We start from the raw sequence: 15041 nt of genomic DNA on the forward strand, positions 1-15041 counted from the left end.
ATTAGGACTCCAACATATCCCTTTCTGGGGGAGTGCACAATTCAGCCCACAACACTCCCTAAAGCCAAGCAATGGGCAAAAAGGGAAGATTGGCATTTTGTTTCTTGATTCAGTGCCTACTTTGTCAGTGGACTTCCCAGTCTTCCCTGTGCTACCTGAGCAGAGAGAGAAATGTGGAGGAGCCCCTCACACCCCACTCCACTTCTACCTGCCTGTGCCCCAGTAGCTCCAGGTTTTGGAGAGGAATGTTAGTTGTCAGATGTATTCTGTACATTCCCTCAAGCTCTAAGAGTTGATAAATACATAGATAAGAATAGAGGACACAATCTTGCCAAGACTCCACAATGTGGGAGAAAGAGGCATACACAATTGAGGTACGGAGTCTTTTGCTACAAAGTGGGGGTAAATTGAGAGATGCAACTAAATCTCAGGGACTTCCAATGCCTGGGGGACATTTTGGTGGAGTTCTTCATCCACAGGCTCTGTCAGGAGCACTTGTGACCCAGAGACAACCAGAATAGCAATCTCCTACCAAGAATAGCATTGCAACCTTGCGGAGGCTGTAAGATAAGGCCACTTCCACCCCTCCATCCCTCCATGGGCAGAAGGGTAGGCTGAAGCAGGGGAAGCTGAGAGCTAACTGCATCCCATCCTCCACTCTCAACTCCAGGGTCTATCTAGCCAAATCTTAACTTGGCTCTGACATGGATGTTTTTATAAATAGAGCTGAGTCATTTAAATCAAAGTCCCTCTGAATATACAAAAGTGAGAAGTTATGGGCTGAGAAACTGTTAAGGGAACTGCTACCCAGCAGGAAACAGACGTTTGATAGATCAAAACTGAAGAAAGTGACTGGAAAAAATAAAACCGTGTCAGTCTTGCTCCTCAGTGAGTTGAGACTAAATGTACACATAGCACTAAGGTATATTCTACCCTACTTCCTGCTGTTTCACTTAGCATGGTATCCTGGACAGGTTCCCCTGTCATTAGGTATTTTTAGAAATACAATTTTTAATGACTCTAGTTTCTATCATTCATCTTATAAACGTACTTTAATGTATTTAACCTTTCTCCCATTGGACATTTGGGATACACTTAATAGTTTGGAATTATAAGTCATGTCATGATCATCTTTGTACATACATCTATGTCTAATTTCTATTTCAAAGAGAAAAAGACATTGTTATACCTACTTTTTTTTTTTTTTTCCAAATGGGAGGATTACTGTTAACTACTTTCAGAGATTAAGTGACTTGCCTTCATCATATGCTAAACCCATCTTTTGACAATGGATAATTAACTATATTATCAGTGTATGAAAGTCGTCCTTTATACCTCATGTACAACTTGAAAAGCGGACTCATTTTGTACCCATTTTCCCATATACTAATATTGCCTTATAGAATATATCCATAATATTCTGTGTATGTCTTAGCTAAATTTATGTCAGCTAATTTCATTAGCATGGAGAAACTCATGAGTTGGAGCTTTACATGTCTATTTTCAAAACCCATCAAAGTGGGATAGTTCACCATGATAGCAACAATTTGTGACCACAAATATATTATAGCACACAGGTCTGAATTTAACCTGAGTGTTACTGCATGGCAGGAAATAGCAGTAAAGTAGTGACAAAGAATAATGGCTTCACTATTAACTAATTAAATATGGTTGGAATTCTAGACCTGCCATTTCCATGTCATACAACCTAGACAAATTATTTTATCTCTCTGCTCCATTCCTAGTCCGTAAAGTAGGGATAATCATAGTGCCTACCTCAGGGTTGTTGAAAGGATTAAAGGAGAAAATTCCTAGAAAGGACCAGAAAATGGCCCATAAAATATAATCAGTTAATGTTAGCTACTAGTCTCACTAATTAGAAGTCACAGGTTAATCTCAATTTAGACATACATATTTGCCTCTAAAGGACACCATTCACACCTTTACTCAAGACTATTTGCTCTCTGATTCAGATATAAAAAAAAAATCAGTTTTTAACCTGACACCAACTCTATCTTACTATGTAAATACAGATACATCAATGCATCTGTGACTATTTGCATCATCATAATAAATAAAGACAAAATGGAGAAGTAATTTTTCACTATTATAATAAATATGTATCTTATAACCTTGAAGTTCCTTTAAGTTCTTTCACGGCATGCTAAGTATTGATTGGGGAAAATAATTTAATGAAATTAAATCACACACTGAGTAAAAAGCAGTTAGGTTTAGCTTGAAATATAAAAATCACTTCTTTACAGCACACACACAATTTTCACTGGAGCTCAATATGGGTCATGCCATAACTTCACAAAATGAAAAAGTATGTAACAGCACCAAGTGAAATTCCAACAAATGGCTGCTCGGCATCATCGCATTCCACGGTGAAGCCTCATTACCAGAATCTGCTAGAGTGGAATTTGGAGAACTTCCGCCACATTTACAAGGAGGCTTCTCTTGGTCTCCCACATAAACCTGGGTAGGAGGCCCCCCTTTCTGTAGAAATCTTCACCACACATCACAGTAAATTTCACATTTTCTTTGGTTGTGCCCTAGTTGAAGACACCCAATGACCAGCAATGTGGAGGAGGAAGGGCTGCCTAAGGATAAGATAAAGAATTTGAAAGATTGTTTCTCAGATTCAAGGCAGATGCGAGAAATGTGAAAATTTCTAAGCTTCTGCCTCTACCCACCCACGGGACAGGGTGGGAGGTGAGAGGGGAAGCAAGAAGGTACTTGCAACAGGGCCCGAGCTCAGAGGTAAGCCTTGTTGGTTTTGGCAATGTCTGCTCCTATTGTTAGAACACCACTGGCACACTGCTGCCAACTCCCTAAAAGAATATAACATGTCTAACACTCAAGATTAATGCTCCTTTCCTGCATCACGGGATGTTATAAATAAAGCTGTAGCTTTTTATGTATATCAAGTAGTACACTACCCTACAGAAAGCAGATGAAGGAAACCCAAGAAAGCCTAATTTTGCAGAGAGGGAACAGAAAAATGACATCACTGATCTATCTTAAATTCATTCCAAATTAGGAAACGTTCACACACTACGAGAATACAGGACCAAGTCTACGATCCAATACACAACATTGCATGTGCGTGTATCATGTGTCTAATTTAATATATACGAATTTCTTATATAGCCACATACATACACAGAAGTAACAAGCAGCTCTTGGAATTAACTGTAGGGAAAAGAATATATATTATTGTGGTGGTAGCTTTACAGCGAGAGAGATCTTACTCTAGAGCCTTCGTTTTCTAGAACAGCGCCATTTCTCCCAGCAGCTCATGGAGCCCTGGGCCCTCGCACCTACCTGCGCTGGTGTTGGTGCCGGGGCTGGCCAGCTGCTGCCCTGAGCCCTGAGCCGGCGGCGGGGGCTGCCCATCACTCAGCTGCTTGACTCGCTTGCGATGGGATTTTCCATTGTAATGGACTTGGGCCTGGGCTGCAGAGTTTAGCTGGATGTTGCACACCTCACAGAAGGAGAACAGAATTTTCTTTTTCTCTTTACTCAACTGGTCCTCAGGCCTGTCATTCTTTATCCCCTTTTCTTCAAAGCCCCGTAGAAAAGTGGCCATATTCATAATACCATCTTCAGGGTAATCGTTAGGGCTTAATGAGTACTTCATACCTGAAAAAAAAAAAAAAAGTACAGGTACTTGTGAAATATATGCTTTCTGATTTTCTAGTAGGAGTACAAATTATTTTCATGATTTAGGATAAGTTAAAAGTCTTCCAGCTACTCAGTGGATGCTCTTTGAAAAAGTTATCAAAACTACCTCATTGAGCAAATATGGTCTTTGAACATGTTTCCTCTGTTCAAGGAATTGAACATGGACGACTTTCCTCATGTTTACTCTGATAAAGGAGTACTTCCTCCTTTATCCTCATCCCACCCTCCCCCCACCTCCCGATTCCTTTGCCCTTTCTAACTCCTGCCCACCCTTTAGATCTTACCTGGAGTACTACCCTCTCCAGGTAACCCGTCTGACCCTAGACACAGCCGGATCCCTGGTGACATGCTCCCTTAGGGCCATGTGACCTCCCTTCAGAGCATCCATCACCGTACGCATGTCATATGTATTTATGCAATTTCATTTATGCGTTTCTCTGATAGAGTATGAGTTCTATGAGGGCAGTAACCTCCTTTCTGGATGTCCCTTAGGCCTAGAACTGTACTTTCTACATAATAGGCATTTAAATACCTATTGAAGGAAAGAATAAATGTTATGAACCCAGAATTGTGAAAAAGGGTATGTATAGGCACAAAGTATATATAATGCATGCACACCTGCCAATAGACCTATGCCCTTAGCCGGGGAGGAGGTGAATAACAAAGATTAAAACACAGTATGTCTGCAACTTACATTAAGTTGTGTTCCAGAAGCCCCTTTATAAGTCAGCCAGTGGGAATTTGAACATATTTTCTTATAGTTGTAGTGAAACAAACTGTATTTAGGTTTCCAGATTAGCCCATAAATATCAATTTAATTTTTGATGAGGTTGAAATGCAGAACATCTGAAATAAAAAATAAAAGAAATACAGTAAATGGCAAACTAGTCATTGAAAAATAGAAAAAGAGTAGACTAAGATATAATTTTAAGTGCTGATTTTTTTTTTCTTCATTTAGTTAGATAAGGGTATAGTGATCAATAATAACTTCATTGAAGATTTTAAAGGAAGCTTTTCAGTACCTCAAGAACCTTCACCTGTTGTAGATGGGTCTTGGCTTTTTATTTTCTCAGTTCCACTTTAACATGTAATTTTTAAATTTTATTAATACCACTATTACCAGCATTTTTATACTTTATTAGAAAAACTTGGATTTTTCTTTCCTAAGGAGGAAAGTCACCTTCCTCGTCACACAGAACACTTAACTTTTGACACTTCTGGTCACCACGTGTATGGAGGTTTTCCCCCCAAGCCAAGCAATCCTCTGTGACACCAGCCGGGTGTCCTTCAGTGTAACTCAATTTTGACACTATGTACCCAGAGATAGCAACATATCCCACAGGTTAAGGGCTCAGTCACAAGACTGCCTCCTCACCACCCCTCCCCCCCAACACACACTTCAGACACCTGCCAAAGCCCAGCCTGTTACCTGTGCTTCTGACCAACCCACTCTATAGCGGAAGTTCCAACGACCCACTCCTTGGGTTCAGTTAATTTGCTAGGGTGGCTATAGAACACAGGGAAACAGTTTACTTATTATAAAAGATATAATAAAGAATGCACATGAAGATCCGAATGGAAGAGATGCGTAGGGCAAGGTATGTGGGAAGGAGGAAGCTTCCACGCCCTCTCTGGGTGTGCCACTCTCCCAGCGCCTCCGTATGTTCATGAACCTAGAAGCTCTCTGAACCTTGTTCTTTTGGGATTTTATGGAAGTTTCATCAAGTTGGCATGCCTGATCATTTACTCTCCTCTCCTTTTCAAGAGAATCAGGGATAGGGCTGAAAAGTCCAAGCTCCTAACCATGGCTTGGTGGCCAGCCCTTACACAAGAACCATCCAGGAGCCCACCCAGAATTGCCTCATTGGGACAAAAAGACATTCCCATCACTCAGGAAATTACAAGGGTTGCAGGACCCCTGTGTCAGGAACCAGGGTCAAAGACCAAATATTAGAACAAAAGATGTTCCTAGTTCTTATCACTTAGAAAATGATAAGGGTTTTAGAAAAAACTCTGTACCAAAAACTGGGGGCAGAAACCAAATATATTTTCTGTTATCTCACACATAATTATCAGTGTGATTATGGCAATGCTTTTGCTTCTCAACTAAAAAGACACTCTCAGAGAAGAAAATAATATTCATGTAACAATTGGGTAAAAACTAAGGGAAAAGGAGTATACATGAGAAAGAATTGGCTGAGGTGAACAGTACTGTGCCATGAGGGATGAAGAATTGAGATAAAGAAAGGATTATGGCTTGTGAGGGATTCCTGCCTATGGGATAAACTCAAGAGGTGGAAGGACATTGGCTTTGAGCAGTTCTGTTGATTCAAGTTGGCTTAGAGCTATTTGAAAAGGAAGGAGCAACTACAGACTAGTCCATATTTGGAGTGTTCGCCTGCTGAATATTTAAAAACAGAAAATGAGTTATAGCACAGGGTATGACCGTAAAGATAGGGGTTGATTCTATGTATACAATGTGCCAAAAAGAACTTATTTACACCCATACTCCCTATTGCAAAGAGCCATTGTGCATTATACCATAGGCTAAATCCTAACCTTCAGTGAGTTGTTAGAAAATTGCTAATTTTGGGGTGCCTCAGTGGCTTAGTCGGTTAAGCACCTGCCTTTGGCTCAGGTCGTGATCCCGGGGTTCTGGGAGCGAGCTCTGCATTGGGCTCCCTGCTCAGTGGGGAGCCTGCATCTCCCTCTGCCTCTCCCCCGCTCATGCTTTCTCTCTCTCTTTCTCTCAAATAAATAAATAAAATCTTAAAAAAAAAGAAAGAAAATTGCTAATTTTGATATGTAGAACCTATTTGTCCCATAAATATTTTATCCTGATGTCACCATTTTAAGGAACTCTATTTCACAAAATTTATTTTTAAATTTATTCAAATTATACATAAATCAAGTTTAAACAATCCCCATAGCTGAGTTGCAGAAAATAATTCAGTTATAATTAAAATGTGATTTAACTGCATATACATCAATATTTTTGCTTTTATCTCCTAAATTCAAAACATTATTGGAGAAGAAAGGGATAAAGAAAGGGGGGGTAATCAGAAGGGGGAATGAAACATGAGAGACTATGGACTCTGGGAAACAAACTGAGGGCTTCAGAGGGGAGGGGGGTGGGGGAATGGGATAGGCTGGTGATGGGTAGTAAGGAAAGCATGTATTGCATGGTGCACTGGGTGTTATATGCAACTAATGAATCATGGAACTTTACATCAAAAACTAGGGATGTACCGTATGGTGACTAACATAATAAAAAATATTAAAAAAATAAAATAAATAAAAATGTAATTAAATCCTTTTGGACAGAGCCTCAAGAAAAAAAAAACATTATGGTATCACAAAGCCATTTTTCTCATAAAACTTCAGAAAAATATCAGTAACATATAAAAGTTATGTTCAAATATATACTTCGTGTCCTCTCAAAATATTAAAATTTATAAGAATTAACTGAACTGAGATAAATAATTTTAAAATGAGCTCATCATTAATATATTATGCCCTATCTAGAAAACTAATCCATTGTAAAACATAGGGAAAACCAATCATTTCTAACCTTGCAAGGCTAGGTCAGATACCGACTCAATGAATCATTGAAATCTAAGTGTTATATTTCAACTCAAGTAACCAAAATCCTTGACTCAGCTGAGGACTGATGACACTTTCATCTGAAAATTTAACCCAACCTAGAGGTGGCTGGCCTTGCCCATGTTGTCAATTAATACATGATGTTTCACAGAAATAAGACCTACATCACAATGTTCCGTTTTATTTGAAATCTAAAAAATGACTTCTTTGTATTATCTTATAAATATAAAACCAGCTTACATGTGACTTTCTGATTGCCATTTGTCTTCAAAATATATTATGCTTTAGATTTATTTAAATATTCATATTTTAACTAGTAAGAAAGAAATATTTAAAATGAAATGAATGGCCATTTTAGAATTCTCCGATAAACTTCTTCAGAATACCAGCATCTTTCATAATCCTTATCCTATTTTACTTTCTCCCCGAGTTACTCTCATTTACAAATGATCCCCCAAGTCTCCAACACCACATTCACGGGCCACTCTAGGAAGGATACATTGCCTAGCAGGGAGGGTGCAGTCTGTCCACTATGTCACGATTTATTACTCTTAGCTCTGGCTTCACACTTTTCCCCTCTCAGGAAAAATACCTGCATCTCCTATTAAGAGCCACTTTCCACCAGAATATATTTCATTCCAGAGGTCTTGAGGAAAAGACCTAGATGTGGTAGAGAGACAAGATATCAGAGTCTCAACCTTCACTTTTGGCCTGAGATGATATAATTTCTAAGCTTACTATATGTGTGGGAATGATATTTATAATGTCAATTTTCTGGCTAAGGGGAAGGTAACAGTGAGTTTAAGTGGAAGAAGAAATAAAAATCTCACTTTCTATTTTAAAGTTTTTTTTATCAGACTATCTTAAATTACATGTTTCACTTACACAGGGCAGAAGGACCTTCAGGGGTATCCAATTTTAAACTGATCAGTGGGCAGCATTCTGCTTTGGAATGCCATGCAAACTTATCGGAGGGTAAGAGAAGCCAGAACTAGTTCAGCTATTCCATACTCTTTTTGTATGATTTTAACAGGTTAGATGCCAATCATTTAACATCCATGAAAGAATAAGATATTTTGGAACAAGTCAAGGAATGAGAAAGCTGGTCCTTGAGTTGCTACTTTTGAGGAAAAGAACTGATAGGATAGTCAGTGACTAATCTAAAGGAGTGACTTTTAAATGACCAGGATATGATGCATCAGGAAACCTTTATATCTAACCTTCTCTTAAGCCTGGCTCTGACCTGTGTAGTTATCCAATTGTTTTTAGAATAAATAGAAAATTTATTATTATAATTATGATAAATTAGGAAACCAATTCAGAGGTAAAGACATCTCCATTATGCATGTAGAGCATACATTCTTTACGCAAAGTTGCCACAGCACAGAGATTATGGGAAGAGATTTCCTCACTTCTATATAAGTACGAAAGACTCTGCCCCACCCCATGGATTTATTATCTCATTTTCCAACTCAAGTCCATCAGTTTTATCCAATTCTAATTCATTCCTTAACTTATAACAACCTGGATTATAACCCTTTTCCAAATTTAGTCCTTCTCTGCAAAGTCACTAAACACTTCCTAATTGCCAAATCTAAGCTGGTCCTCTCCTCACTCCTCATTTTTCTTGAAGTCCTCATGATGCTCCTCTTGCCAGGTCTACTCTACCTCTGCACTCCTAAAGCACTGTCTTTGCATAGCAAGCCTGGAACCCAGCCCTTATAGTATCATTTTAATTATTTATATAGGTTTTTTTTATATTTATACAATTTTAGTTATTCACTCAAGTTAATTGACGACTAGGCAAAGGACTTGATGCTAGGGAAACAATAGTGAAGAGGGCGGATGAGATGCCACCCTGAAGGGACTCTGTAGTCTAATGAGAAATACAGAGGAGAAAACAGGAAATTATAACAGAGCGTTAAATACTGTGGAAAAGTCTACATTTTCCTTCCTTGCTAGACTTCAAGTTCCTTGAGGATAAGAACTGTGTTCTGTTTGTCTTTGTATTCCCAGCACCTAAGTCTGTGTTTAGTACAAAGCAGGCACTCAACAAATATTTGCTGAATAAATGAACACATTGTTTATGTGTGTGGTGTGTAGCATGGGTTATGAACACAGTAACCAAGGCCAATGGTTTCCAATAATTTCAGCTTACAGGTGGGCTGAGCACACAGCTGTTTGTATCTTAAGATTTCAAAAACAGTAGTAACCATGTACTCCCAAAAGGAAAAAAAAAAATACAACCATTCATTTGCAAACTAAAATCCCAATTATTTAGGGCAAACTCCTTCATCCCTGAACTGAAAACAAAATTTAAAGTTCAAATTCTACCAGGGAGTAGGTCACATACTAACATGAGCACATTTGTGCCAACATCCATAGGACCTCTGCTTGCTCCTGAACTTTTGCAGAGAACAGAGCACTGGGTATAGAGGAAAGGGTTGGGCAAGATAAAAACACACAAATGGGGAAGACTCAGGACTCTTGACACTGATTCTCGCCCAGTTCACTATGTTGCCAATGTCTATTCCTGACTCTTAAACTCCTATTTTAAAGGATGGTAAAGAGCTGAGTTCTTGGGCACCAGACTACAAACAACACTCTTCCCCCAAATACAAAGTTTCAGGGAAAATAAGAGGCCAGCAGTACAGTATGGTCATTTTGTGGCATATTTCAGTATTTCATAATAGGATCCAGATATGGGAGCCTATAACTAGTTCAATTCAACTAGGCAATTACTTATTAAACATCGACCATCTACAACACACTATCTTTTGGCCCCATGGTAGCCAAAGCAATTAATAAAATAAAGAAATGAATAAAATAAAAAGCTTAAAATAAACCAGAAGAAGCAATCATTCTGCTACTCATTGTTTGTGAGAATGACTGTGGAGAATTCTTTGCATGACAGTTCCCAAAGTACTCAGCATACTTCTACAACATGTTAGCTTTATTACATTGGATTGAAATTACTGCTTAGTATTCGATTTCACTAGACAGTTCATCAGTCTGGGCTTTTTTTTTTTTTTTTTTTCTGATCACCCACTGGCACTTTGCTGAGTGCTAGTAAAACAGACTGTAATGGGGTGCTCTGGCCTAATGTGAATCCCAAGAGACTTTGACACTAATTACTGAATAAGAAAAATGGACATTTAAATGCTTCTTGCAGTTTGTTTCACTTGAGAAAAAGATTTGAATTCAGTTTTAGGGGCACACTACTCCTTTGTTTTGGAGAAAACATCCTGGAAGATCTTTTGATCTTTTGAATATGTGAAGATGTGTAGGTAAAGCATGGACTCTATTCTATAATGGAGACTCTGGAGATAATATGGCTCCAAAGAGCTTAATCTGCTTTTCATAATCATGTAAAAGGTTGTCTTCACTGTGGCACAGCTGCATCTCTGCAAATTATCTTTTCTTTCACAAAATATTTCTTTCCTGTAAGTGGATTTAAATTGTATTGTCCCTGAAAGTTTTGGTTAAATACCAGGAGATGAATGTGTTTTCTTATTCAAGCAAAAAACCACCAGAGATCAGTGACTGGAAGCCACAGGAAGGACGTGAATGCATCTTAGCTTAGAAAGAAGAATGGACTGGGATTGCTGAAGCTCAAATTGGACTATCCTGTATAAGCCCCATATCTGGGGTCATTCCAGATTAATAAACCCAACTTTGGGGAAAGTACTGATGTTCTGAATTACCTTTGGAGCTAAAGAAAGACCACACCTCTCTGGATGCATATAGGATCACCACAAAAGGAAGAGACTTTTCCACTGTCAGTCTTACCAAAAGATTGACAGGGGCAGGATGTAGACACAGAGAGGGATGAACCTGTGATTGTCTCTGGGCCTGGGGAACAAGGGACCCGTGATCCAGGTATGAGAGACTTGTTCCAGGTATTCCCTCTGTTAGGAGATAAACTGATCCCTGAAACAGATAGATAGGCCTGAGACTGGACAGAGAAGACTCTGCATAATAGAGAATGCTTATGGAAGGCTTTGGCCTATGAACTCAGAGAACTTCTGTATCTAATAAAACTTGTGTGATTCTCCACTTGTACTTCCTTTTTTTTTTTTTTTAACCCAAAGCTATTAGTGAAATCATGCAAATATCACAACTGAACCTCTACTAATTTGGGGAATTGTGCAAGAGTCTGGAATGGCACCTGGGGTAAAGCCATACATGGTAGACTGCAGCACAGTGCTGAAAGATATTAGTGACTGGCAAAAAAAAAAAAAAAAAAAAAAAGGCAGTGGTCCAGAACCAGGTAGTTACTTAAGATGTTGAATAACTATTGGCCCAAGATATCTTAGGGATTCAAAAAAAGTATATAAGAAGGGCAAGTTGGTAAAATATTGAAATACTTGCATTGAATAGTGTAGAGATTTGTACTATTTTGAATTAGGTAATGTGATGGGCAAATAGGGTAGTACATTTGAGTTACTGAAATGTAAATAAAACAAGGTTGTTTTATTCTAATTCATTATTATAGATTCTAAATCTTGGTTTTAAGAAGGCTAAATAGTTGAATGTCTATGTAGATCAATGTCTTTTCTGGCACCTTTGGTCTTCTGAGTGGTCCAAATTACCATCATATACAAACAGTATAACAATATCAGTAACAGTAACAAGAAATATATTTTATTCTGTTAGAATATCAATTTCAAAATGAATCATGGAACGCTACATCAAAAGCTAATGATGTACTGTATGGTGACTAACACATCATCATAAAAAAAAGGATATTAATTTCAAATATATCTGTGCATTTCAGATAATACTAGAATTGAAATATCCTTATATGCTTAATACATTGAGATTCTATTGGTAGAAGGAAAAATGTATGTTTCTTATTGCAAGAATAAAATGTTGCCATAATCAGTGTTAATTATGAAAGCTGTTAATTTTAGATAAAAAACAATTACTAAAATTTTTCGATTAATTATACAGAGAAACTGATTGACAACTAAACCTAGCACTAGCTATAGAGTTGTATAGAGGAAATATATGCTTATTTTGAAGTACAAATATTTATAAACAGTTTAATAATGTTGAGATAGAAATCAGATTAGAATTCTAATCTCTGTAGAATTCTGTGGTGTACTAGCTTTCAAGGTATTACACAAATAACCTTGAAGCACTATATTTAGTTTTTATTTCTTTAATTCCATTAGGACATGAACCTTTCTACAAAAAAGAAAATCCCACTTAGGAATTCTCCTCATCTTCTGAGAATGAAGTAAAAGCAAAAGGCTAGCTTTGCTACCTTCAAATTATTACCTCAAAGGGAAATAATCAAGTACTTAAACTCATAATATGAAACAATTTTCTTTTTCCATATCTCAACAGTTATTTTTACTGATGTATGAAGTTTTACCCTTAGGCTATTATTGACTGTAATACTTGGCTTCCAGAGGTGCATCAAAAGGTACATGAGGTATACCTCTAGCTATAAGAGAGAGCAATGCTTATTGACTGGGCTATGCAGTCTTCTTTATAGTGAGGAAGTCTGGATTTCATTTGCCCTCTGCCCTGCCTAAGACAGTAGCAAAACACAGGGGAGAAAGCTTCAAATCATGAAGACCTAGTCAAGGGCAGATGTTGCAGTCCTGTTCTTCCTACAGCATTGCCAGGGCAGGAGTGTAACCTTGAACACTACCCTGAGCAAGCCTTGGAGCCACTCCAGCAGTCAACAGCTGAGTCTTTGTGTGAAGCAAGAACAAGCTCTCCTGGCTCCTTGGGGTACCCGCCATTGCATCTTCCCAGGCGTGGAAGAAAATGCAGCAGTTTAGTAGATAGCTCCATACAAGCCAGATCCAACCATTAAGGACAGATCTCAGTTCACTGAATTCTCAGATAATCTTAAAAAATTTACAAACAAGAACAGTATTTTTTGGCTTTTGCTACACAGAAAATTGTAGCCAAAGAGACCACATTACACGGTCTAGTTTTATTTCCAGTCATAGTCTCTTTATATACCATCTAGATACATTTTTATATTTATTGGATTTTTTTACTCATTATAAAAATAATGTATTATTAGAAATTTGGGGAACTACAAAGAGCAGAGAAATATTGGAGGAAAATACTCCATGTTTCCACCATTCAAAGTTAACCACATTTTGTTTTTGTTTTTAAGATTGTATTTATTTATTTGAGCAAGAGTGAGAGAGAAAGCACAAGTGGAGAGACGGGCAGAGGGAAAGGGAGCTGTGCAAGGAGCTCGATGCAGAGCTCGATCCCAGGACTCCAGGATCATGATCTGAGCCAAAGGCAACCGCTTAACCAACTGAACCACACAGGTGCCCCTCACATTTTGTTTATTTCTAGTCTTTTTAAATGCACATATTGATCTCACAGAATTCTGGTTAGACAATACATACTTGATAAGAGCTCAAATATATAAAAATATCATTACTGAGCTCTTAAATTAATTATATTTACCTGCAATTTGATGAACAGGATGTAAATTTTCCCTCCTCTGATACGAATCAAATGTAACTGTAACAAGTGTTCTAAAGAAGAGAAACAGTGCTATGAACACCTTTAATAATGAGGCTATACCCTCAATTACTGGGACCAATTAAAAATAAAATAGGCTGTTTGGACAATCAAAAAAGTTTAAGGGACAACAAAAAGCGAGGACAGGATTGAATAATAAAGTTCATCTATACAAGATTTCTACTTCAAGACCGGAAGAAGTGGCTGCCTTATCTAATGCATAGAAACCAACACAGAATGTCAAGCAAAATGAAGAAACAGCGGAATACATTCCAAACAAAAGAACAAGATAAAAACTTCAGAAAAAAAATTTTTAATGAAGTAGAGAGAAATATTTTACCTGACAAAGAGTTCCAAATAATGGCCATAAAGATGCTCACTGAATTCAGAGGAATGGAAGAACACAGTGAGAACTTCAACAAAGGGACAGAAAATATAGGAAAGTTCCAAGCAGAAAAAAATGGAATTAAAGAATACAATAAATAAACTGAGAAATACACTAAAGGGTTTCAGCAGGAGACTAGATGAAGCAGAAGAAAGGATCAGTGAACTCAAAGACAGAGCAGAGGAATGCACCCATTAGGGCAGCAAAAAGAAAAAAAGAACAAAAATAAGTAAAAATAGCTTAAGGACTTACTGGACAACATCAAGCTAACATTTGCATTATAAGAATCCCAGAATAAGAAGGAGAGAGAGAGAGAAAGAAGCAGAAAAACTTATCTGAGGAAATAATGGCTTGAAACTTCCCTAGCCTGGGAATAGAAACAGATATTCAGATCTGGGAGGCCCACAGAGTTTCAAATAAGATGAATCCAAAGAGATCCACACCAAAACACACTATAATTAAAACATCAAAAGTTAAAGACAAGAAGAGAATCTTAGAGGTAGCAAGAAAACAAACAAACAAACAAAAACACAGCTTGTTACATACAAGGGAATCTTCTTAAGACTCTAAGCAGATTTTCAGCAGAAACTTTGCAGGCCAGAAGAGAGTAGCATGATATATTCAAAGTGCTGAAAGAAAAAAAATCTAATCAAGAATACCCCATCCAGCAAAGTTATTCAGAACTGAAGGAGAGAAGAGTTTTCTAGATAAGGAAAAACTAAAGGAGTCCATCACCACTCAACTGGCCTTAAAAGAAAGGTTAAAAGGACTTCTTTAAGCTGAAAAGAAGGGGCACAAATTAGTAGCAAGAAAACATATGAAAGTATACCTCTAACTGGTAAAGGTAAAAATATATTAAAGG

General features: G+C 37.7%; 1 protein-coding gene across 1 annotated transcript in view; it reads right to left on the reverse strand.

The window, feature by feature from the left end:
• ZNF385B (zinc finger protein 385B) overlaps positions 1 to 15041 on the reverse strand; it is a 376330-nt gene that overhangs the window by 293609 nt on the left and 67680 nt on the right. The window contains exons 2-3 of the mRNA XM_026492409.4: positions 4382 to 4533; positions 3328 to 3645 (exon numbers count right to left, since the gene is read on the reverse strand). Of these exons, the coding sequence (XP_026348194.1) occupies positions 3328 to 3643 (316 nt within the window). The 5' untranslated portion in view covers positions 3644 to 3645; positions 4382 to 4533. The remainder of the gene's footprint in view (positions 1 to 3327; positions 3646 to 4381; positions 4534 to 15041) is intronic.

This window comes from Ursus arctos, unplaced genomic scaffold, assembly GCF_023065955.2.
Source record: "Ursus arctos isolate Adak ecotype North America unplaced genomic scaffold, UrsArc2.0 scaffold_1, whole genome shotgun sequence".
Classification (NCBI taxonomy): Eukaryota; Metazoa; Chordata; class Mammalia; order Carnivora; family Ursidae; genus Ursus; species Ursus arctos.